General features: G+C 35.9%; 1 protein-coding gene across 2 annotated transcripts in view; it reads right to left on the bottom strand.

Annotated features, from left to right (window-relative positions):
- Positions 1 to 18,730: 18,730 nt before the first annotated feature.
- Positions 18,731 to 27,306, bottom strand: part of ABCD2 (ATP binding cassette subfamily D member 2) — a 62,893-nt gene continuing 54,317 nt past the window's right edge. For both annotated transcript variants that reach the window (XM_059402896.1, XM_059402894.1), the window contains exon 10: positions 18,731 to 22,292. In XM_059402896.1, coding sequence (XP_059258879.1) covers positions 22,073 to 22,292 — 220 coding nt within the window. In that variant the 3' untranslated portion in view covers positions 18,731 to 22,072. The remainder of the gene's footprint in view (positions 22,293 to 27,306) is intronic.

Raw genomic sequence — 27,306 nt, forward strand, 5'->3', positions numbered from 1 at the left:
GAGATCATGATCTGAGCCAAAACCAAGAGTCAGAGACTTAACCAACTGAGCCAACCAGGTGCCCTAGATCTTTAATATATATTTTTAAAAGATTTTATTTATTTATTTGTCAGAGTGGAGTAAAGCAGGTGGAGAAGCAGGCAGAGGGAGAAGTAGGCTCCTTGCCCAACAAGGAGCCCTGATGGGGGACTCGATCTCAGGACTCCAGGATCATGACCTGAGCCGAAGGCAGATGCTTAACCAACTGAGCCACCTAGGCTTTCCTAGATCTTTAATATTTTAAATATTTAATCTATAATATTTTAAAACAGATGTCCTTCTCTCTGAGTTAAGAGAGAAGTCTACTCTGTATATTTTGCTGTAAAATAAAAATAAAACAGTAAGTCTTCTAATAATGTATGAGGATTCAAAGACCTTGGATGAGGTCTTCGAATAATTAACATCTTCGATGGAAGGATTCTTGTACAAAGAATCTGTCAAACTGATATATCAAATGTATGGTTGGAAAAAAAGGTAACTTTAAAAATCGGTAGTTCAGTCTAGCCATGATATTTCTATGACCATGTGGGCAGGTCTGTTTATTTTGTGCTAAATGTTATGGATGGTAAAATAAAGAATATTAACATAAGCCAGTGATTTGGGACACTGCAATGGAATAAAAATGTTTGTCTCTCAATTTATTAAGTCCAAATAAGTCCTTATTACCCTCAAGGTTACAGCATTATGAAGTGGAACCTCTGAGAGGTGATTAGGTCCTCAGGGTAGAACCCTCATGAATGGGATTAGTGCCCCCATAAGAGACTCCAGAGAGCTCCCTTGCCTCTTCTAAGTGTAAGAGCAAAAAAAGACAGTTGTCTCTAAACTAGAAAATGGGTTCTCACAAGACAGAATCTGCAGGAACCTTGATCTAAGACTTTCTAGCTTCAAGAACTGTGAGAAATAAAATTTCTGTTATTTATAAGCTACCCAGTTTATGGTATTCTCATTATAAAAGCCCAGACTAATATAGCATCTATAATAAAATTAAACATAGAAACTGCCTTAAATTATTGTGCTACTGATAACTTTTATGGGGATATTTATGACCTGTCACAGTTTTATGTCTTTTTTTTAGCTGATGAGGAAATAGTTCACAAATTAAATATTGATTTATGTCAAAAGTAACTTTTTTACATGAAGATATTTTAGTGTCTAGTATTTAGTTATTAATATTTAGATATTAATGGGACTATCAGTAAAGAATAGAGCAATTTTCTGGATAATGAAGACAAAGACTGTACTAAGGTAAATTAGTTAATTTAGTTTTCTTCTGACTCAGTAGAAGTCACAAAATTATTTTTCATCTTTCATACAACTTTTCCTTTAGAGACCTAACTAATAATTGTTCAAAATAACTAAAACACTACTTTGAAAGTTACACTATTTGGTACCTCTGAATGTGTATAAATAACATTATATTATGTTATTTTCATGTTGTAAAGGCTTATAGTCTGAAGTTACAAGTTAAATCACTCATAGCTACTTACATAAAGAATTGTCTGAAAGTGATTATTCCTTAGCCTATTTTGAGGTTGATGTTCAGACTCTTCAAAATGTAGTATCTTAGGGTGCCTGGGTGGCTCAGTCAGTTAAGCATCTGCCTTCAGCTCAGGTCATGATCCCAGGGTCCTGGGACTGAGCCCCACACTGGGCTCCCTGCTCAGCGAGGAGACTGCTTCTCCCTCTCCCACTCCCCCTGCTTGAGCTCTTTCTCCCTCTCTCTCTATCAAATAAATGAATAAAATCCAATAATTTAAAAAAGTAATATACTATCTTATTTGTAAGAATTAGAAGTAAGGGGGTGCCTGGGTGGCTCAGTGGATTAAAGCCTCTGCCTTTGGCTCAAGTCATGATCCCAGGGCACTGGGATCGAGCCCCACATGGAGCAGAGAGCCTGCTTCACACCCCCCACTCTCTTTCTGCCTGCCTCTCTGCCTACTTGTGATCTCTCTGTCTGTCAAAATAATAATAATAATAATAATAATTAGAAGTAAGACTGTATAAATCTTTCTGAACATTGAAATCACCACATTTCATTCTTAACATTTCCTCCTCCTTGGAGAAGCACCTTGGAGAACTCAAAAAACAATTTAATAGAATTCTTTAAAAAACACTCAATATTCATTTCTTCTTTAGTGTTTATCAGAAGTTGTAATTATTTTCTCTATCTATATACAAACTTATTGTCTGAACCCTTCACTAGGATGTAAAGTCCATGAGGGAAGTGATCATGTCTATTTTAATCAGCATTGTTTCTCCAAATGAAATAGGAACTAATCAATAGCTGTTTACTTTTGCCTCTAGATTGTCAACTCCTTGAAATTATGGACTAATGCATAATTCATCTTTGGATTATTCCCTAATGTATAGTAAATAAATGTTAATTTAAAATCACCTATAAATTTTGTTTAAAATATCATTTTTTTATTTTTTAAAATTTTATTTACTCATTTGAAACAGAGAGATACAGAGAAAGAAGGAGCATGAACAGGGAAGAGGCAGAGGGAGTAGGAGAAGCAGACTCCCCGCTGAGCAAGAGACTGCTGCAGGGCTTGATCCTGCGACCCAGAGGTCACAATGTGAGCTGAAGGCAGACATTCGACCATCTGAGCTACCCAAGTGCCCCTTAACATATCATTTTGAAGGAAAAAGAGATATAAACAAAATAGTTCTTAGATAAGAAATATCAACAAAAAGGAAGTTTTAAAAGCTGAATGCTGCCAATCATATTTTTAAATACTATCTACTTTATGTTGAAGTTGGGAGTTTTTTTGGCCCATAATTAAAACATTATTGAAAAAATGACAGCAAAATAGGAGATCACTGTTGTGTACCTTACAAAATGAAGCATAATTACATTATCGGATAGATTAATTAGAATTACTGCACTGATAGGGCTTTCTGTGGATCGTTAGTATTGTTTTCTTCTAAATGAACACTGTGTGAAGGAAGCATGAGAGCATATTTAACATTTGAAGGCAGAGGCTTGACCCTCTGAGCCACCCAGGCACACCCCAAAAGTACTTCTTAAGTAAAACATTTAAGTTTTAGAAATATTAGATTAATATTCATATATAGTTTATTTTCCTTTTATATTAGAAATTCACTATAATAAACCTTGCATATTTGACTTTATTCTGATGTGACTATAACTGTTACTCCTGCTTCTCAATGCTATATGGACTCTATTTGAGACCCTGAGTCTGAACTCAACAGTTAAAATTTCAATGAAAGCTGTCAGGAGATGCAATCTTAATGTTTAGGAACTATTCTGAATTACTTTCCTAAGAAATCTGTCAGCAAGTGGGCACAAAGTTTCAAGATCATGGAATGCTATAAAGGTTTCATTAATCTGATGCAGGAGTTTTTAATCTGGACCCCATTAATGGACTTCAGGGGTCAGCAGAACCCTGTAAGTCATAAAGAAAATTTATGTACATCTGAATAACTCTTTATAATCAGATTATTGAGGGGGGTTGGTGTATTTTAACTAAGGCCACTACTGGTATTCTACTTGGGACAATACTTCTTTGTTAGGGACTGTGCCAGATTTTGAAGGACATATAACATCCCTTGGAAGCCTGTTCATCAAATGCCAGGAATGGCTCCTTAATCTTTGTGACAACCCCAAACAACCCCCATGTTCCCGTCCATCCTTGAGGACTTCTTGAATTGAAGAATCACTGGATATTATATAATCCCAAGGAAGATCAAAGAAGCATGGTTTTCTAAAGCTTTGATTGCCTCATTTTTGGAAAAGTCTTTTCTCGCTTGTGGGATGATGATCTTGCAGAGAACAGGCAGATTGGACTGGAAACCTCAATTAGATGAATTAACACATGTTATGAGAACATCTGAGAAAGAGAAGCGAAAAAGTAGAAAGAAGGCAGTAGTCAGAATGAGGTGTCTGAATTTAAGTTCAGAAGTTCAAGTAGTTCCAGATGATGACAAGTTCATCTGTGTCCATGGAAGTGGATGGCTCATGTGGGTGGAGGTGAATATCATTGACGATGAAGAGGTCAACGTTGGTTCCCAGCCCTCATGGGAGCTTTCCTGGTATAATTTGAAAACATGCCCCATGTGTGGAGGGCAGAAAGAAGCTGGTAGGTGGTAGTATTAATAACAACAAAGGGACCCAACATATGAGGCTAGTTTTGGGCTGCAGCAAGACAAATGAATCCCTGCACCCACTCTCCAAACTTAAAAATTTATAAAGAGGTCCTGACAGGCTCAGTAAGATACATACTGTGTAGGTGTTTTCAACACCACATTGCCATCTCAAGGCTATGATATCCTTGGAGCAGCCTGTGGGAGCAGGTAAGGCAAGCAGAACCCACATTCCAAGGAGAGGGAAGGAGTTGAGGAGCCTCTGAGTGCCTGGGTCCAGCTCACAGGTCAATCAGTGGTCATGTCTTTTTGATGACATTCTTCTATAGTCCAGGAACAAAATGGCCATGTTGTTCAATGAGGTATCCAAGGTACTTTGAAAAGGCTCAATTAGTGGTAGGACTTGTGATGAGGAGTGTTAGGTAATAGAACTTTAAAAGGGAACCTGACATTTCACTTTTGAAAAGATAATTTGACACCTCTAATAGTCAGGAAAAAGCGTATTGGAAAATTATTGGATATTATTTCTCACCAGTTTGACAAATATTAAAAGGTTGATAATATTCAGTATTGGAAACTGAATAGGCAAAAATATATTATGTATCCCTGAGTGGAATGCTACTATCTTTTTGTTTAGAGAGTTGGAAATATCTGTTAATTCTTCCATCCCACTTCGAGAAGCTGTCCTATAGGAACAGAGCTACCAATATAGAAGGCAAATGCACAAATGTTTATTGTAGTGTTGATGGGAGTGTTAAAAAACTGATAACGAAATATCTGTCAGTAGATGGATAGTGCATTTATAGTATGAAATGTTTTGCTTCTACTAAAACAAACAAGTTAGAGATAAATATTTTAAGAGAAAATATCTATAATATGTAAAAACTGTTTCAAGTTACAAGAATTATATGTGGAATAAACAATAAAAACAATAAAAAAAAACAAATCCTATATTTGTTAGTATGAAAATAGAGAAAATGTGGGAGATTACCCACCAGTTTGTTCACATGAGATATATATCATGGGAGAGAAATGGAAGAGAGAAGACAGAGATTATGAGTGCTTTACTTATACACCTTGAATTTTTTGACTAGCTTAACTAGGATTATTTTTACTATTAAAACCAAAACTACCATGATGAGCAAAATCATCTGTTTACTCAAAAGAAATTACAGTCTTGAAAGGGATAAGAGAAGTATGCAAATAGCACTAAGAGGCAGAACAACTGATGTACCTTGAAAGATCAATAAATTACCTAGGTAGAGAACAGTTTAAGTAAAACACTCTATGAATTTTCTCATACCTAATAATATTTTTAAGAAGATCAACCTGCTCAAATTTTGAATTCTAATAGTCACCTTACTAACCTCTCCTCAAAGTACATATAGATATGTCATTCAGCAACACAGCCATTTTTACTATAATGAGATCTACCTTACAGGAAAATTTCTTCTTTATATGTGCTGGAAGTTCATTCTTTAAATAGTAGTAATCCCTACTTTTGTAACAGTTGACAAATAGTGGTGAGAGTTTAATAGGTCGTTAGTTACTCCCTGGTGCTAGTCTTGTTTCCTTGTCTGAGACACAATGTCTCTAGACATTGCCTGGAACTAGTGTAGTGTTTTAGAAAACACAGCCCATCCCTAGCCTTTGGCTATAGATACAGTATTACATGTCATGAAAATAGATAAAGAAAAATAAGCAGAAGGCTTATATGAAAGATGGAGGCTATTATCTCTCTTACTATCATGCTGCATATGAATACTGTGTTATGCAGAACTGGGTTAAAGAAACTGTTTCTTTAGCTTAAGTTGTCATGGTATTGCTGTTTCCCCCCTCCACCCATTTGAGCTAATGCATTGTGGTTGGAGCTCGGCGCCTGGGTGTCATCAGTGAACTCCACCCCTTACTTCCAGTTCCACAAGAACCTTAAGTATGTGGATAGGTGTGTATGTGATAGGGTGGTGCCCCTGGCCCAGCCATCTATCATACTCCTGCTAATCTGGTTGTTGAGCCAGCAGGAAGTTGCAGTCCTATAAGGAATGAGGGAAAACTTCCATTCAGCCGATCTTCAGTGTTCCCACCTTCACTTGATTTAAGGCCATGGACTTTGGAATCAAATTCCAGCTCTCTAGCTCCTAACTGTATGATTTGGGCATGTCATTTATTTTATCCTCGGAGCCTCAGTTTCTTTGACTGTAAAATGGGGTTATACCTATAGAGCTTTTGTGAAGATAAAGTGAGAAAATACACAAAAAGTTCCTAATACCAAGTCTGCTCAGAAACTGTTGATTCCTTATCTTCTGCTCATCTACCTATTTCAAAATGGCTATCTTTGACCTCTCATTTAATTTTCCATTCACTGTCTATCACCTACTTTCTGCCCTGCCTGGTTCTTTTCCTTCTCTAAATGGGTGGTCTTCTTTCTGGAATGATCATTTCTTTTTCTTCCTTAATATTTTAAGTTTTAGCCACTAGAGGGCTACATAACAGGATACAATTCCACTCACCCCGACCACACTAGGAAATTAGAGAACAAAATAAAAAAATCAGAGGAGTCAAATAATTGTAGTGTTGAGGAGACATTAGAAAAAATTTAATACAACACATATTTAAAGATGAGGGAACTAGATAGTTAAACAAATATGAACATGTAATTGTTATGGTTTTTAAATCACTACCTCTACAAATCTAGAGTTAATAAATAAATCTCATTTTCTCTTGAAAGTTTTCTAATTTTTAAATCATTTTATGAAAAGAAAGAAGACACGTGTGAGAACAAATAAACATCCCTTAGCAACAAAGCCATTTTTTCTTTAATTTTCCTTAATTATTTATATATAAATATTATTATATCTATAAATATATATAAATATATAAATACATAATGTATTTATAAATACACACATATATATGTGTGTGTGTGTATATATATATATATATATATTTTTTTTTTTTTTTCCAAGAGAGAGAGTGTGCCAGCGGGGGAGGGAGGGGCAGAGAGAGAGGGAGTAAGAGAATGTTAAGCAGGTTCCACACCCAGCATGGTGCCTGATGTGGGACTCGATATTGGTGACCCTAACAAAGATCATGACCTGAGCTGAAATCAAGAGTTAGATGTTTAACTGACTGAGCCACCCAGGCACCCCTAAATATTTTCTTTAACTCAATTTAAATAATTTGAAATGCAAAATAAATCCATGCATTTAATTAATAATGTAAAATGTCTACATTTGAAATATCTCAGGTAGGTTTTAATTTTTGCTTTATGATTCAGCAAATTGAAATTAGTCTGTCCTTAGATATCCAAGTAAACTTCAAGTATTAAGGCAATCTCTTAACTTTGAACACCCATTATTCTAAAATATATGCAAAATAGGTCAAGAAATATTCAAACCTACCTAGAAACTAGTAGAAGCTATGATGCTATCATTGAAAAGTAGCCTTACGCAAATATCCTATACTATTAAAAGTATCAAATAAAAATGCAAACAATTAAATAAAGAAATGAAATATCGCTATAAACTATACAGTCCAGATGGTACCCTTTATATTTATTCATTTACTTTTCACACATATACCCATTTTCCTTATGTCTGAGAAAGTGCTTTATATTTCTGTTTGTTATTTTTTCATTATTCTTTCACTTATGCTCTGTACTTTTGAGCATAAGCCAGACCCCACAGAATTCCACTCCACACATGCTGGGAGTGGTGAGAGTTGTCTCCGTGTTCAGAGCTGCACTGAGCAGAACTAAATAGCCAGAAGCTCCATAATTAACATTTCATCAATATGAAAGTATTTAAATATATTCTCATGCTTAAGTTATATTTTAAGAAAAGACACTTATCAATCTGTCCATAAAATGCCATCTATAATTGACAAAATTAAACTAACATTTTTATCTATGTGAAACAAGCCAAATCCTGATTTTAAGTGAGGCTAATGAGTATGGTGACAGATTCTTGACGTTAGAAAATGGAGAACAGAGTTTTGTTGTTGTTGTTTTAATAATCCTCTCACAAAATGATTTAGTGACTCCAACAGCAATTCTTTGATACTTGACCCTTACACCCAGTAAGGTGTAGTAATTTGATTGATTAGTTTATTTGTTCGTTGGACAAATATTTCTTGATTTCTTACTATAGGCCAGGCAGAAGGCTAGGGTAAAATTTTGAACCAAACCACCCAACCTAACAATCAGAAGCAAGTTCCGTAGTCCTTGTCCTCTTAAAACTGATGATCGTGTGTGTGTGTGTGTGTGTGTGTGTGTGTGTGTGCAGATTGGATACAGATGTTAATCAAAGAAAGGTAAAATTACAAATGTAACAAATGATAGGAAGGACACATGTGGTATTTAAGAAATTTAACCAGAGAGGAACATTAGAAGAACTTCCCTCTGGAGCTAAAGACAGAGTTGAGATCTGAAGAAAGAATAAACAAACTAGGTGGAGAGGCAAAAGAGTAGCTCCCTGGGCACGTGGAAAAAACTGCAAAAGACCCCCATGATAGGAGGGAATGTTTTTGTCTCAAGAAAGAAAAGAAGGACCTGGAGCAAAAAAAGGCCAAGGTTTGAGAAAAGGCTGTGGAAGGAGAGAATCTAAACCATTCAGGGTTTTGCAGGCCAAATCGAGGGTTTTAGTTTTTTCCCCCAAATTATTGAAAACCATTTAAAGAGTAATAGGGTTAGGTTTGCATTAGGAAATAGTCACTGTAGCTGTTATGCACATTTGTAACACGGGACGTGTATAATAATGTTCACAGCAGTTTGCTGTTCTGAATAGTCCTAAACTAGAAGCAGTCTCAGTGTTCAGTGAGAATGGAATTAATAATTGTGCTATAAATATACAAAAGATTGCTATATAAAAATGGGAATGAGGGGTGCCTGGGTGGCTCGGTCAGTTAAGCATCCAACTTTTGATCTCGTCTCAGGTCTTGATCTCAGGGTTGTGAGTTCAAGCCCCACATTGGGCTCCATGCTGGGCATGGAGCCTATTTAAAAATCAATATAAATAAATAAAAATAAAAATGGGAATGAGCAGACTATGATTGTGCACTGCAAATGAATAAACGTCATGCATATAATGTTAAATGAAAGAAGCCAGACATAGAAGAATAAATAGAGTACGGATCCTACTCACATGAAGTTAAAAGCCGGCAAAACTAATGTGCGGTGTTAGAAGTCAGGATAGTGCTTATATTAGGAGTGGGGAATGTGGGGCTCTTTATCAGAAGGTGGTATTAGGTGGGCTTCCAAGCTGGCAACACCCTGTTTAGTAACTTGAATGGTGGTTAAGCAGGTGTTCAATTTGTGAAAATGTGTATACATTGCACATTTATGTTTTGTGCAGTTTTCAGTATATGTGTGATATCACACACTTGAAAACGTTTTTTAAACTTTTTGTTTTTAAGAACAGTTTGATGGGGCGCCTGGGTGGCTCGGTGGGTTGAGCCGCTGCCTTCGGCTCGGGTCACGATCTCAGGGTCCTGGGATCGAGTCCCATATCAGGCTCTCTGCTCAGCAGGGAGCCTGCTTCCCTCTCTCTCTCTCTGCCTGCCTCTCTCTCCATCTACTACTTATGATCTTTCTCTGTCAAATAAATAAATAAAATCTTAAAAAAAAAAAAAAGAACAGTTTGATGGAGGAGTACCTGGCTAGTTCAGCTGGTGGAGCAGAGGAGTTCTGGACTTAGGGTTGTGGGTTTGAGTCCTACGCTGGTTGTGGAGATTGCTGAAAAATAAAATCTTTTTAGAAAAGAAAACAGATGGAGTTACTGAATGGATACAGTAAGATCAGTCAGGAAGCAATGACAGTAGTCCAAATGGGAGATTTTACTTCAAACTTTCTAACATGGGAAAGATGGAAAGGAGACTTATTTGAAAGTGATTATTTAAAAGGCAAAATGAACAGGATGTGGTGGTGAAGTAGATATGGAGTGTAAGGAGTGAGGAGGTAGCAAGGGTGATTCCTAGGAGCCACTGATTTAAGAAACAAATAGGCAGGCCTCTGTTTGTCAGCAGGGACCAGGGTGAAATGGACGAGGATGAGGATTAGTTTTCATCTTGGGTGGTAGAAGGTAAAGGGTCAGCCAGAGACCAGCTGTGAGAAAAAGAGAAGGACGTTGGAGTTGTTCAGAGAGCAGAGAAAGTAGTTGTGGAGAAGGAGAAAGTGAGTGAACTGAAGAATACAGTGGGTTGCTGAGTGACGCCGAGGCATCTTTTGATCGTCACCAATTGGTAGTGAACATTTTACCCTGCACTATGCCTTGCACCAGCATCGCTCATCCCTTCTTTGCCCAGGCGTGAAGAGAATGGGTAATCAGGGTCACACACAGAGTTCAGGTGGCTGTGATCAGTAGTTTGGGGGCATTAAAATAATTCAAAATAGACGAATAAGAGGTTGTGATAAATCTCAATTTTCCATCTTTTTCATAAAGGGAGATGGTCTTTAATGGGCACCTGTTCTAGAGTTCTCTGGGAATATGGAAGTTCTCCCGAGAAGGTAAGAGAGAAGATGGGCACTTCTAGGGCTCAGGATTACTCTCTTCTGTCTGAGCACACTTCTACAGTCATGGTCACCACAGTCACCACCGGGATATTTCCATTTCCTCTCTTTCACTTTCTCTTTGTTGTTCTTTTTCTCCAAGTCCCTTTGGGGGATTGTATAGAAGAAATAAGCATGAAATGGACACACTAAAATTGTGTTGGGAGCCTAGCAGATTTGGGACTGGAGATAGGACATTGAAAAGAAGATTAGTGCTTCAACTTTTGGATACAGCAGTTTTTACATAGTTGCAGGCTCCAGTAACTGATGGGCCCAAAGATAGCTAGTCCATGCAGTTTCAGTGATAAGCCAGCTAGCATTTTGCATAGCAGAATTGCAGTTTTATCTTTGACATTTGCCTATCTCCCTTTCTCTTTCTCCTGCCAACATGCCACTAATTTAGTCGTTCAGTCATTCAGTCATTTGTCCCACAAACATGTATTGAGGAACCACTATGCATCATGTACTGAGCTAGTTGTCCTCTAGCAACTCACAGTAGGGGTTTCGCACCCCAAAGGATCACCCTTCCCCCTAAATTAGCCCTCTATTTTCCATGACCATTCAACCATCTGTGGAAGGATGCTGACTAGGTATTTATTTCAACAACTCATATCAATATTATGTGTAAATGACAATAGCTAATAAACATATGCCACACTCTCTCCTAAACCCTTTATAAATGTAAATTCTTTGAATCTTCACAATATACTATAAAGGAAGTACTACTCTTATGTTAATGTTAAAAACTAGAAACTGAAGGCATGGAAAGATGAGGTAACATGCTCAGTAAGGAGGTGGCAGAGGCAGGACTTAAGCAAGCAGTCTTTCTCCATAGTTTGTGTTCCTGATTACTACTGCCCAGCAAAGCCTACACCTGAGGCTTATAGTGAGGCTTTGGGGAAGAAGAGTTTCTTCTGCCCTTCAAGGTCCTTTAGCTGGGCTAAGAATGAAATTGGCATGAGACAGATTAACAGGAGAAAATAAAATTTAATTGAATACGTGTGGGGACTCCACACAGACAGGGAAATTCCAAAGATGGTCAGGCAACATGATGTGTATGTGTTTTTTTGTTGTTTTGTTTTGTTTTCCTTAGGCAACATGATGTTTATGAGCTAAGGAGAAGGTGACGGGTCTAAGAAGATCATTAGCAGGAAGGAGAAAGGAGGTGTTTGAAACTATGGTTGCTCTATTATGTAGATTCTTTTTTTTTTTAAGGTTTTATTTATTTATTTGACAGAGAGAGAAATCACAAGTAGGCAGAGCAGCAGGCAGAGAGAGGGGGAAGCAGGCTCCCTGGCGAGCAGAGAGCCCGATGCAGGGCTGGATCCCAGGACTGTGGGTTCATGACCTGAGCCGAAGGCAGAGTGCGCTGATGTAGATAAATTTTTTTTTAAAAAGATTTTATTTATTTATTTGACAGACAGAGATCACAAGTAGGCAGAGAGGCAGGCAGAGAGAGAGAGGTGGAAGCAGGCTCCCTGCTGAGCAGAGAGCCTGATGCCGGGCCCAATCCCATCACAACCTGAGCAAAAGCAGAGGCTTTAACCCACTGAGCCATCCAAGTGCCCCTGTAGATAAATTTCTTAAGAAGAATCTCTGTTAATAGCTTTCCTCCTTGTGCCAGCAGGCAGTTGAGGATGAGGTAAAAAGTTTTTCCTGAATCTGCTGGCTTTTAATTGCTTTTAACTCAAAATAATGTTCATGCTGAAGTGGGGACAGCCTGCCGTGGCTCTTACAGAGGCCATAAGAGGTGCTGTGCTCTTACAGGCTTTGTTATAGGTTGGAATTGAAATTTGCTTTCTGCTTTGAATTGACCCTTTTGTTCTTATCATCAGAAGTCCAGTGGTCATTAGGATAAGGTTGCTCTGTTAGTATTGGATTTTATATAAACATCAAAGAAAGTAAAAGTCCATTCATGACTAATCTAAAGAAAGTTTTTTTTTTTTTTTCTCTAAAGACTTTACCCATTCACCTGACAGACAGAGATCACAAGCAGGCAGAGAGAGAGGAGGCTCCCTGCTGAGCAGAGAGTCTCATGCAGGGCTCCATCCCAGGACTCTGGGATCATGACCTGAGCTGAAGGCAGAGGCTTTAATCCACTGAGCCACTCAGGCACTGGGATTGAGAGTGATGAGGGTATGGTGTCTTTGAACCTGGGCATGGTCTACTTAACTTGAGGGGTGTTGGACCTATCCAGGGAAGCAGAACGAGGAAAGATACACATTTGTGATCACAGAAAGAGAAAACACATAGCAGTTAGAGAGGTGGTCCAGTTAGACAGTTAAAGGGATATCCAATTTCTAGTGAATCAGTGAATTAGAAGAAATGTTTGTGAAACTTTTATAATCTGCATGCTGGGGCCCCTGGCTGTATCAGTCCATTAAGCATCTGACTCTTGGTTTCCCATTTAACCATGATCTCAGGGTCATGGAATCCAGCCCTGCCTCCATGCTCAGTGGGGAGTCTGCTTGAGATTCTCTCTCTTCCTCTGCTCTTCCCCATTATGCTCTCGCTCTAAAATAAATAAATAAATAAATAAATGTTAATAAAAAGTTATATAATAAGCATCCTGTTGGGAAGAGTAAAATCAGAGTATTATTTTTAGACTTACTCTAGAGAAGAGGAGATAAAGCAGATCAAACAAATACTATGAAATCCCCAAGATGCTCAATTTTTCTTTCCGCAGAAAAGAAAAAAAAAACAAAACAAACTGCACTTTATAGTTCTACCTAGCAGTGTGGGCTTAATATGCAAGAATATTAAGGAAAGAGTGCATTTCATTTTATATTTCTCCCTCAGTGATTTCATTCATCCTCATTAAATCGTTTAATTCTCTATTCATATATTTGTTCTTTTGCTCTATTTTTATTTATTTGTTCACTTATTTATTTATTTATTTATTTTTAAAGATTTTATTTATTCATTTGACAGACAGAGATCACAATTAGGCAGAGAAGCAGGCAGAGAGAGAGGAAGGGGAGCAGGCTCCCTGCTGAGCAGAGAGCCTGATGTGGGACTCGATCCCAGGATCCTGAGATCATGACCTGAGCCAAAGGCAGAGGTTTTAACCCACTGAGCCACCCAGGCGCCCCTGTTCACTCATTTATTAATGCTCCTATTAAATACATACTTTAAAAGTATCTACTATTTATTGCTCTGGGTGCTATGAATACTGCAGTAAATAACGTAAGCAAAATTCCTGGTTCTCAAAGTTTACAATCTAAGGAGGGTAGGAGTCATAGGCAGAGAGAATCAAGTAACAAATAAGTGAATAAGATAAATGGAGAAATAAGCTATATAAATAATACTGACCAATGTGATCCAGAGGTACTGGTTGAGGGCTATTTTAATTTTTTCATTTAAATTGAATTAATCAACATATAGTGTATTATTACTTTCAGAGGTAGAGTTCAGTGATTCATTAGTCTTACATAAAGATACCCATTGCTCATTACATCTCGTGTCTTCCTTAATGTCCATCACCCAGTTACCCTACCCCACTCCCTCCCAGCAACCCTGTTTGTTTCCTATGATTAAGAGTCTCTTATGGTTTGTCTCCCTCTGTGATTTTATTTTTCCCTCCCTTCCCTTAGGATTCTGTTTTGTTTCTTAAATTGAAAATAGAAGTGAAATCATATAATTGTCTTTCTCTAATTGATTTATTTCACTTATCATAATACCCTCTAGTTCCATCCATGTCATCACAAATGGCAAGATTTTTTTGATGGCTGAGTACTATTCCATTGTGTGTGTGTGTGTGTGTGTGTGTGTGTGTGTGTATCATATCATATCTTCCTTATCCATTCATCTGTTAATGGACATCTGGGCTCTTTTCATAGTTTGGCTGTTGTGGCCATTGCTACTATAAACATTGGGGTTCAGGTGCCCCTTTGGATCACTACATCTGTATCTGTGGGGTAAATACCTAGTAGTACAATTGTTGAATCATAGCGCAGCTCTACTTTTAACTTTTTGAGGAACCTCCATGCTGTTTTCCAGAGTGGCTGCACCAGCTTGCATTCCCACCAACAGTGTAGGAGGGTTTCCCTTTCTTTGCATCCTTGCCACATTTGTTGTTTCCTGACTTGTTGATTTTAGCTATTCTAACAGGTGTGAGGTGGTATCTCATTTTGGTTTTGGTTACCTGCCATGGCCATTGTTGTTCCTCATGAGGAACAGAGGGATGGAGGAAGGATAAGGAGAGACAGCTTTTTGGAAGCAGAGGAAAGAGATTAAGGCCAGATCATGGAGGGCCTTGAACATTATGAAACAAGTCTTAATTTAAAAAAAAAATATTCAGAGTAGACATTTCTCCAAAGAAGATATACAAATGGCCAAGAAATATATGAAAAGATGCTCAAGTTACTAATCATCAGAAATGCAAATCAAAACCAAAATGAGATATCACCTGACACCCATTAAAATGGTTACTATTAAAATATATCAAGTGTTGGTGAGAATGTGGAGAAATTGGAACCACTGTCCACTGTCAGCAGGAATGTAAATTGATATAGCTACTAAGGAAAATAGCATGAAGTTTCCTCAAGAAATTAAAACCAGCACTACCACACAATCCAGCAATACCACTTCTGGCTATGTACCCAATAGAATTGAAAGTAGGATCTCAAAGAGATATCTGCACGCCCATGTTCATAGCAGTATTATTCACAATAGCCAAAAGGCAGACACAACCCGCTCTATCAATGGAAAAACGGATAAACAAAATGTGATACAAACATACAATGGGTTTTATTCAGCCTTAAAAAGGAAGAAAATCCTGTTACATGTCACAGTGTGGATGAACTTTAAGGGCATTATACTAAACAAAATAAGGTAATCACGAAAGGACAAATTCTGCTCAGTTCCACTGTGTGAAGTAACTCACATAGTCAAATTCACAGAAATCGAAAGTAGAATTATAGTTTCCAGGGGCCGGAGAGGGAAACAAAGAAAAGCTATTACTCCATCGGTATAGAGCTTCCAACTTGTAAGATGATGCTGTTTCACAACAATGTAAATGTACTTAACAATATTAAACTGTACACTTGAAAATGTTTAAGATGGTAAACTTTATGTTTTTTTAATCACAATAGAAAAAAATCATTTGCTACTTAAGTCCTCAAAATTATTGTGCTGTTTTTGTATGAAACTTTAATTTTTTAATTTTTAATTTTTTTTAACTTGAGAGAGAATGGGAGTGGGGGGCCGGGAGGAGCAGAAAGAGAGGAAGAGGCAGATTCCATACTGAGCAGGAAGCCTGATGTGGGGCTCAGTCCCAGGACCCTGAGATCATGACCCAAGCTGAAGGCAGACACTTAACAGACTGAACCACCCAGGTATCCCTGTATTAAACTTTTAGAATTTGTGTGTGTGTGTGTGCATGTATGTGTGTGTGTGTTAGGTTGCAGAAAAATATATGTTTGTGCTTGGGTCTGCATTAACCTCACTTATCTACACATCACCTTTGTGAATGGAAGGCTGTCGTATGGAAGAAGCAGCTAGCCTGAACAAGGGGCTTTGACACTTGCTTCATCATTGTTTATCACACTTGTGTTATCAATATCTGCATGTTGTAAAATGTCACTTTATAGTAGCTTTCTTTTTCTTTTCTTTTTTTTTAATAGTAGCTTTCCAAAAAAATGAGATCTTATTATAGGACTCCTTTTACCCCATCCTTATGTGAGTCCCAAGGCACTTTTCTAGCATAAACTTTTGTAGTTTTATACATTTACATGAAGTTCAGGCCCAATTCCTCTTTTATTTCCAGATAGAAATTGATTGAACTTTATCAAGACTTATTATGTGGCCTGATAAGTGATCAAATTTTGTAAATGTTCCATTTGGGATTTAAAAAAGTATTTATCCTATTTTTGTATGTGTGTAACTACATATGTACATACATATCCATATTATTCACATTCATTTTACATATATTCATTAGAATAAGCTTTTATATTTTTCAATTAAAAAGGGATTTGTAGACCCAATACATTTTAATTATTAAATTTAATATATTCAAGAGATGAAAGTTAAATAATATATTTGATATATAGGGTTGCCTCCTATTTTATATGGATTAAACTAACTACAATTAAATGACTTGACAAGTCATTAGTGTTTAATATTTCATTATTTCACTGTTGCGTAATCTTTACTATAGGTATTAAATAACATAACACATGAAGTGAATATTTAATCACTAACTTCTATATGGGGTAACAAGTACTGAGTTAGAGCGTGTAATTCTCAATGTGCTTAACTTTAGAAGACTTGTGTACTCACTTTTATAATTACTTATTTTTTATTTTAAATTCAATCTTATTTTTGCTTTTTGGAACTTTACTGCTACAGTTATCTGTATTCTGTGTAAACACTAGTGAGATACTCTTCATTGTCCCAAACTGGTTCACTTTACATGACCTGAACTTGAGAAGATAATGTTTCTCAGGTTTCAAGGCAACATGCTAAATACGGGAGCACCTCCTGGTGAAGGATGATACTGCCTTGCAGACTGGTTCTATTGGATCTTGTCATTTAGACCAAGTTAGAGGGCATGAGGATTATGAAGCCTTTAAATGTGTAATCAAGGGAATCCCGGTGTCAGAAAAATGCTAATTGCTTAAATGTTGCAACAGAGTGGTTGTAGGCATGAAATAACAAGAGTTGAGAAGATACTACAAAACAAAGATGCATTTAGACAGGACCACAACATCTAACGGGCATACAGTTGTTTAGTACTGGCATACTAAAACGTTTCATGAGGACTGAGACGGGGTCTGTGCTGTTCACCTAGAATCCCTAACACAGTACATGGTGCCTTGAATGCATCAATAAATATTTACTAAATGAATGAATGTTAACCAGTTTGGACATTTATTCCTCAAAACATTTGAAAAGTTGCCTTTGGTTCTTCTCCCATATGACTGCATCCTACATTTGTAATAAAAACAATGAAAATATAACTTCTGAGGCATTTCCTATTTAGATGAAAAAAAATGCATGTTTGGTTAATCAGAAACTTTGAGCCAGTGAAAAATATACTTATAACTTTAGAGTTTAAAAGTTATAATGAAAATTGACCTAAACTAATTAAAAGGAAAGTGATAGGGAGTTGCATAGACTTCGTAATCAAATGTTGCTAGCTTCTGATTTCAGTTCTACAGTTTAATAGCTGTATGAGGTTGGATGAATTACTTAACTTTTCTGTCCTCACCTTCCTCTTTTATTAAATTACAGTTTAGTGAAGATGTGGTGAGTCAAGTATATGCAATGCTTTGTGCCTTCTTGGTAAATAATACATAGTAGCTATCGACTTTTTCCTCTCAAGGTACTCATTTTCCTAAGTTTTACTGGACAGTAAACTTCTTTGGACAAGGACCATATTTTATTTATTTGTAAAACCTAGCACAGTGCCTGGCATAGGCTGGTACTTAATAAGTAAGTGTGTGTTGAATTAATAAAGAAAATAAATGTTTAAGCAACTATTTGGGAACTATTGTTCATAGTACTACATAAGATTGCATATCGTATGTGCTATGGTGAGTGCTACGAAATGTGTAAGCCTGATGATTCACAGACCTGGACCTCTGGGGCAAATAATACATTATATGTTAATAAAAATAATTTAAAAATATTTACCTAAAAAAAGATTGCATATTGTACAGCTTGTAAGTGAGATGTCTGTAGACACATAGCCAACAGTCATTTAAAATATAAAAATAGGACATTTTCTACCCCTGGAACAATTTGTAATTCCTTTGATTAATCAAATGGTTTTGATGAGGATTTAAGGAATTCACAAGAAATGTTGCCTTCAAGTAACTGCTCATTGGAAAGAGACTATACTATAGAGTAGTCACACACAGCCACATTCTAGTTTAGCTATATAGTAACTTTTACCCTTAGGACATTTTTCTCACTTGCTTTCATTAACACAGGCCCTGTGTTTAAGTGTAGATAACTAGTTTTGGAAATTTCACGATAAAATCTGTAAAGCACTCTAGTAATTGGTAGTCAAGAAAGGCACCGACAATGGAAGAAGGGATTTGCTTTTAATAAAAATATTTTATACATCCATCTGAAAGTTCTCATGTCGCAAACATGACAAGTACAGCTCTAAAACATATTTCACATACCTAAAGGTATATCAGCAGAAATGTCAATACCCTGGGTTATATGAAAGTACTTTACATTTCTAAATGAGAATACTATTTGCCCATAAAGTAATTCTATCAAAGACATCTCCTAATCAATAATTTAATAATCATTACCATTTTCTGCACATCTCAGAAGTGTGTAACATTCTCCAGGTCTAGGTTCCAGTAAGTAACAAATTTTTCTGGGCTATGGAATCAAAAAATTGTTCCAAACAACTTTAATAGGCTAAGCCTATTGCCAATTATGAAATTATACTTGGGACAAAGGTCTCAAATAAAAAACTAACATATTCACTTATTCCTTTACTGACAGAGCAAAATTTGACACAAAACTCAAATTATTATCAAGAAAACCATTCCTTTTGTAACAAATATAAACCTGCTTTAAATATCAGGATGTATCATTTTCCTTGAGATTCCTTGAGAGGGATTTTCTTAAACATTGTCATGTATACAAGAACGCACACTATTTTAGACTCATGCTTGGCCTAACAATACATGCTGAAGAAATAAAATGCAACATTTTCATAGAATGCAACTTATTTTTCAAGTTCAGAAGTTAGCCAAAGAGTGCCCATTTACAAATCTAAGTTCCATTAAACTTATAGCTTTCTTTGACAAAACACCCAAATCCTAGAAGTCAAAAATTTGGGCAAATAGATAACATGGTAAAAGTACTTTGGAAAATGGAAATATTTTCTTTTTCCTTTCCTCATCTACCCTCTTTAGTTTCTCAGTTTTGTTCACCTTTTTTCATAAAATACAACTACAAGAATAGTAAAATATGGTATACTCATTGGACCATTTTGGAAATAGTTAAATGGTACATCAGTACAAATTCAAATCACAGATATCTCCCCTCCAAATTAGAGGATATTGGTCCTTGATGAAAATTCAGAAAATAGGCACAAAAAAGCTCATGTAAAACATGTTTTTCTTAGAACTGTAACATTTAAATTACAGTGTGTACAGTTTTAGTACAGAATTGTAAACATTCTTAAATCCCGTACATTGTAATGAATCCTACTCACTTCAGCTCATTGGTAGGATGTATCAAATAAGGGTTAATCACAAATCTAATATTTGTTTTGGCATTCGTTTCTAGGTTTCAAAACACAATATATCAAGTCCTAAATGCTTTCTTTTTCAAATTGTGAAAATTAAGGCATGGAAGTTATGCACATGTTTCAAATGAGGACTTTTCATTTTCTTTTTGTACCTTGAAAAGTTAACGTAAGATGCTTGCCTCACGCTGTTCCCTACAGCAGTATAAACTGAGTAACTGCTAATATAGAAATTAAGATCAATGGATCATTGTTTTCATGTTTAAGTTTTGGCTCCATGCATTTTTTCAAACAGGGGATACCCATTTCACTTTTCTAACAGGAAGAAGCAGTAACTGACAAAAGAATATGAGTACCTAGAGATACTAACAGAAAAACCTAGACAGATGTACTGATCAGGATTTTATCCTGCATTCCTTCACTTGAGATGGTTACATTTATTGATAACTAACAATGTCTTAATTAGCACGGCAGAGTTGAAAATGTGAAAATGTCATGCTGTTCAACTACAGTCATCATGAATGAATGACTTCTAGGTCCTCTACACTTGAGAAAGTTTGGGAATCACTGACTTAGCATTGATTATGGTTGTGTCTAAATATGTAAATAAAACCCCAAACCACTAACAACTAATAATTCTCATTTTTCCTGGCCTATCAACATGGTGGCATAGGCAATATAGGAGATTAAAATGCAGTTCTGGCTTGTGTACTTCCAACGTCAGGGCACATGAATAGGTAAGATTTATTTTATATGGACTGTTCCATGCAGATTCTTTCTCATTATGTTCAATAAATACTAAATTTACCTATAACACTATGAATTTCCCTTCTGATTGCTAGCTGTAGAGGTATGTTAATATTCAATATGAGTGCATTGTTGCTGAAAATTTTGCTTTCTTGGCTCTTTTTAAATCAAAGCCCAATGACCTTTCTTTCCACTTTGTATTTAATTTCCACTTCTTGTAATCAATAACCAAATAATAATACCACTAACATTACCAAATTTATTTTTTTTCAACATCTCATCTAAGTTTTATTGATATCATAGCCCAGTTAGATTTCAAGGATGATAGTGGTAAGTGGAAATAGAACTGGATAAGGAATCCGAACTTCATTTGATCTTGGATGTTCCCTAAATAAACTGCATAATAAAGGTAAGTCTGAGTGTTAATTTTCTCAAAAGTGAACGAGGTAAATAATAGTTGCCTCAAACACTGTTACAAGAATTAAAATGAAATGATATAAACAAGGATTGTAAATTATAAAGTGCTATTTCATTGCATTTTATTACTACTGTGATTTTGAGAATCTCTATATTCTCTTACAGCACTGCTATTTAAAAATGTGATGGATTCCTCCTTTGAGCACAAAACCAAGCTGAGTATTTATGGACAGAAGTTGCAGTAGATAATGCTGCCGAGCAAAGTAATAGGCTAAGACATACATTGTTGGGATATTCCTTTTCTGTATTGGCAATTCTCTTATTAAAATGAACGAGTTTATTAACGAATATGTAAGATTCTCATTAAAACTAATTTGTCATGTGCCCATAGTAAGATGCTCAAAATCTAAAATTTAAGAATATGGCATTTTATACATGTAAAGCCATGCTTCTTTCTTTCAACCACTGCCATTAAATAATTTTTTCATATTGAAATTATTTATCAGACTGTCAGCTATTTTGTATACAGGGTTTAGTTGGCGAGTAATGATGAACATGAATTCTACCTATTAAACTAATAACCATAAATGGACTGAAACATTACTCAAATTTCTAATTTTATGCACCTGTTTCAAACCATATGCTGTTCTTAAGTTGTTCCATTCTCAAGATATCTCCCATGTTTGTTAAGCACCTCAGACACATCACATACACATAGTAAATCTGGTATTCTTCATAAATTCACCCAGAAAATCCTGTTTGACAGGGTGAATTAGACTTTTGCTAGGAATTAGTATAAGCCAAAATGACTAATCTCACATAATGCATTTGTTTATTTTCTTCTGAAAAGTCAGATCATGTATTTCCTTGATGCTAAAGTTTTATAAAACATTTCTTTCTTCTTCTTTTTTCTCCGTGCTTAGCTTAAACACAATGCATGCACTGTAACAGACTGAGTCTTCAGCTAAAAATTAACTTTTAAAACATGTCAAAACAAATTAGGATGTCTCATCTTTGTCTTTTACTGTTTTCAGCACTGAGTCTTCTCCCAAAATTTTACATAGTTCATTGAGTCTCTGCTGCATTTTGGGAATTCCAGCTAGCTGAGATTCTAGCCTTTGTTTTTCTTCACTCAGTGTTAAGCGGATAGCAGTATCCAATTGTTCAAAGCGCCAACCTCCTTCGCCATCAAACTGTAATAAATGAGTGTGGTATTTCCTGCATAATTAAAAATGAAATAATATTATTAGCAATAATTGTGAAAAGCCATTTTAGGTTTATCATTCCAGTTGATATTCAAAGGCAAATTTTAAGTAAGGTGCCTATTTTACATTTGATTTTCAAGAATCCCTTAAGAGGTTGGGGCGCCTGGGTGGCTCAGTGGGTTAAGCTGCTGCCTTCGGCTCAGGTCATGATCTCGGGGTCCTGGGATCGAGTCCCGCATCGGGCTCTCTGCTCAGTGGGGAGCCTGCTTCCTCCTCTCTCTCTCTCAGCCTGCCTCTCTGCCTACTTGTGATCTCTCTCTGTAAAATAAATAAATAAAATCTTTAAAAAAAAAAAAAAGAATCCCTTAAGAGGTTGAATATTGTGATTTTTTTTTTAACCCCAGAAGTCATTGATCTCTTGGAAATTCTATTGCTTATCTTAAATTTCTTTTATATCCTGAATATATATGAATTGCTAAGGAAGTCATGCTATTTGTATCTAATTAATTTATCTTCAAACCCAGTATGACTCCTGAGTAAATAACAAAGCTTAGTTAGAATGGGAATATGGAAAGGAAGCTGAGGAAAGAAAGTAAAAATTTTAAAGGTTATACGGGGGGGGGGGGGCTAATAAAAATAAAGAAAATTCAAGGGTGCCTGGGTGGGTCAGGCAGTTGAGCGTCAGACTCTTGATCTAAGCTTGGGTCTTGATCTCAGGGTTGTGAGTAATATGCTGGGTGTGGAGCATATTTAAAAAAAAAAAAAGTTTTAAAACACTTTAAAAAAATTTACTCTTCGATAAAAATCTTTTAAAGATACTTCCATGCTTTCTTATAATGTAATTTTCTTTCTCATGGCTCTGATTCATAATTAGAAACTTCAGGGAAGCATAGAGATAATTTTTTTTTTTTTTAGAGATAATTTTATTGATGAGACAGGAGACAGTCCATCTTGTCCTAAGGAGAGGCTAAAGTCACTCTGGTTTCGGGGATTTGTGGGGGATGCATGGAGACAATAATGCTAGCAGAGTTGGCCCTGCATGGCTGAGCCCCTCCATCTTGTCACTATGCTGAAGTGGCCCATGTTCTTATGTGTCCCCAGTTTTCCTATCTTTTCCTTATAGTTTTTCCTGCTTCTTGATCCCTTTTAAGCTCTCATCTGTCATTATTTACTATGATCAGTGGGTTTATTTCAAGTAGACTTACCTCGTTTTTTACACTGGAGATATAATTCACATACCATAAACTCCTTCTTTTCAGTGAAAAATTTTTAGTTGATTCACTAGCTCATGTAGCCACACTACTGTCCAATTCCAGAATATTTTCATTATCCCGAAAAGAAACCCCATACCTATTAGCAGCCCCATCCCCTGCTCAGTCCCTGCCAACCATCAGTTTCCTTTCTCTCTCTCTGGATTTGTCTATTCTAGGCATTTCATATACATATAATCATATAGTATGTGACTTTTTGTAACTAACTTCTTTCACTTAAAATTATTTCAAAGTTCATCTAGTATGTATTTACTAATACATGCCTTTATTTTAATGGCTGCCTTTATGGCTTTTATGCCTTTTATGGCTGCTTAAAGTACTGTCTTTATTTTTATGGCTGAATAATATTCCACTGCATGATCTTACACACTTTGTTTATCTCTTCATTGACTGAAGGACCTCTGGTTTCATCTTATTCTGATTGGATAGATCATGCTGTAAGAGGAGGACATTACCTTGTAATAAACTGTGTCTAAAAGGCTAAAAATCACTCTCAAGTTGAAAGTTCATGTGTTTGATAACATATGACAGAGATTAATGATCTTGTTTTTAAAATTCTTGGACTTTCTTAACGTATTACAACTGGGAGTAATTTTAGAATGCAATAGTTCTGATCTTGGGCAACTTCTATCTTCAATGTGTAATGAAGGTTTGGCTCGTCACTCCAGTCCCACAACATTATTTGATTTCTACATGGGAGGAAGAAAATGTATGGGTGTTTCATGACCTGAGATTCAAAGGTATGTTCTATACAATGGGCTATAATAATATTTCAGGGTTTGACTTAGAGGATTTTCAAGGAAGATACTATATTAACTGAGGCTCATTGGAAATAATCTGTAGGCTTCCTGTATTAATAGGATCAAGCTTAGGAAAGTGGTAGGTATAAAGCTATAACTCTTTTTTTAAAAAAAATTTAATTAACACATAATGTATTATTTTCCCCAGGGGTATAATTCTATCCAAGAATCAAATAATTTAATAAGCGTCTGTAACTTCTGACCTCTCTGTATACTGATGATTGATTTTAATCTTTAAATCCACAATTACCGCTTTGTTGTCATAGGGAAAATATATTTTTTTCTCTCTATGGAAATCTTTTCAGGAAAAATAAGAATTTCATCTAGGGAGAAAGCCAAATAAGAAATGATAGATGTGTTGAATGTACAATGTCTAAATTAATTTGTAATGCAGAAGTGACATGATTTTTAGTTTTAGGGGAAAATGTACTCTAAATAGCTACAATTAAGAACACATTTCTCTTGTTAAAAGGCAGAAAATTACAGATTTTGTTACTTGCTTTAAAAATTTGCTTTAGAAATTGGTTCTCTCTACATCTATTAGAATGGCCAAAAATCCAGTACACTGATAACACCAAATGCCAACAAGGCTGTGGAGCAACAGAAACACTCATTCGTTACCGGTGGGAATTGCAAAAAGGTACAGTCACTAGGGTAGACAATTTCACAGTTTCTTACAAAACTAAACACGCTCTTACCATATGATCCAGCAATGGCACTCCTTGATATTTATCCAAAGGAGCTGAGAAAACCTGTGTCTACCTAAAAACATTTATAGGAATGTTTCTAGGAGGTTTATTTATAAATTGCCCAAATTGGAAGCAACCAAGATGTCCTTCAGTAGGTGAATGGATAAACTATTTATATCCAAACAATGGAATATGATTCAGTGCTAAAAAGAAATGAGCTAAGAAAAGACGTGGAGAAAATTTAAGTGACTATCACTAAAGTGAAGAAGCCAAACTGAAAAGCCTACATACTATATGATTCCAGCTATATGACATTCTGAAAAAAGGCAAAACCAGGGAGATATTAAAGATAGTGGTTTCTAGGGCTTGAGGGAAGAGAGGAATGAATAGGAAGAGCATAGAGAATTTTTAGAACAGTAAAAATACTCTGTACAATACTATAATGATGGATATATGCAACTATTAATTTGTCTAAGCCCCTAGATTGTATACTACCAAGAGTGAACCCTAATGTAAATTGTGGACCTTGGGTCATAATGATGGGTCAATGTAGGTTCATCAGTCATAACAAATGTATGACTCCAGTGGACAATGTTGATAATACAGTTATGCATGTTGTGGGGGCACAGCATATGGGATATTTCTGTTCCTTCCTCTCAATATTTCTGTGACCATAAAACTGCTATAAATAAAATCACAACAACAACATAAAACTGCTATAAATTAAAAACACAACAACAACAACAAAAACCTATTTGCTCCTTATGAGAAAAAAAAAAAATGGCTGAATATATTTTCAGTGGCTCTTTAGGTTACTTGAATAAGGAACTGAATGACAGAATAGCATAGTAAATCTATTGACAAAGTCAGAAAAGCTCCAGAACTAAGACTAGGTCCATGTTATCCAAACATGTGATCAATTAGGAAGCATGTTTGGAAATGACAAGTCCATACCAGAAAGGGCTCAAGAGTTCTTCTGGTGTGATTCTATGTTGTCACTGATTTGGGGATTTATAGACCAATGTAATGTGTTGTAAAGATCCAGTTCCTCTTGATTTTCTCCAGGGAAAAGTCAGAGGAATCACACTCACTGCCATGTACTCATCCTGGACTATATCCAGACTGCTTCTGAAGAGATTAGTAAATCAGGCTCTTATCACTTCATATGCCAATTAGTTCTTAATGACAGAGAGACAAACTCCATAGTTCTATAGAAAAGGTCACTTCATGAAATGCTCTATTTTCAGGTCACCTCTCTGCGGGAAAAAATTATGAAAAATTCGAATGTTTAAGTAAAGAGTAAAAATAGATTACTATCTACTCAACAGAAGTAGAACATAGAATCAAAGAATGCTAAACAATGAAAGCCTGATCTGAACTGCATACTCAGTTAACTCATAGTTTTAAAGTAAACATTCCCTATACAGTGAAAAGTCTAGAATGGCTTCCAGGACTAACTCCAATAAAGCTTGTTACTCAGCCTTGGTTTGAAATCATGTACATGACGAGAGCTTTGGCATTGTATGTGATTAGCCACCTGCTATGGAGAGAAAGAAGTCTTTTCTGTCCCTTGGGAAAGACGAGACTAATGTGTACAGAGTCCACTGTAGTTACTAATATATCAAAAGAAAAGATTTTGATTGAAAGAACAGAAATATCCAAGTAGACGAGTGTACTATGAATGAACAAGTGTTTTTATGGCTTACATATACAGTGCATTTTGAGTTCCTTATAATAAGTAGAGCAGCATACTATAGTATAGAGTGTGTGATCATGGAAGTTACTTCATTTTTCTAATTCTCAGTTTCTTCATCTGTAAGGGTCTAATTAGACTATACTCTATACTCAATATAGAGTTGTTATGATACTTAAATAAAATGAACCTGGAACAGAATAGGTGCTAAATCTGCAATAGCAACTATTATTATGTGATGAATCAGTAGAAAAGTAGGGGAATGGTAAAAAGTGTTGTTTTTTTTTTTTAAATAGGGGGAATCCCATTGAGTTTAATGAGCTGCTATTTAGAAAATATTTTCATTCATTTTTCCTTAAAACAAAACTCCTCCTCTAGAAAAGTTTTTCCCCTGTGTTTTCTCCAACTTAATCATTTGGGAGAATATTAAATTGTGGAATTTTTTTCCTGGATTTTGGAAAAAGGGCTAAAAAGATGATATAAAATTACAGAAATATATTTTTCCCAGTACATGCTATACATTATGAATATTTTCAGTTAAAAATATCACTCAATTTTTCAATTTATTTTCAGA

Source organism: Mustela nigripes, chromosome 6, assembly GCF_022355385.1.
Source record: "Mustela nigripes isolate SB6536 chromosome 6, MUSNIG.SB6536, whole genome shotgun sequence".
Taxonomy (NCBI): domain Eukaryota; kingdom Metazoa; phylum Chordata; class Mammalia; order Carnivora; family Mustelidae; genus Mustela; species Mustela nigripes.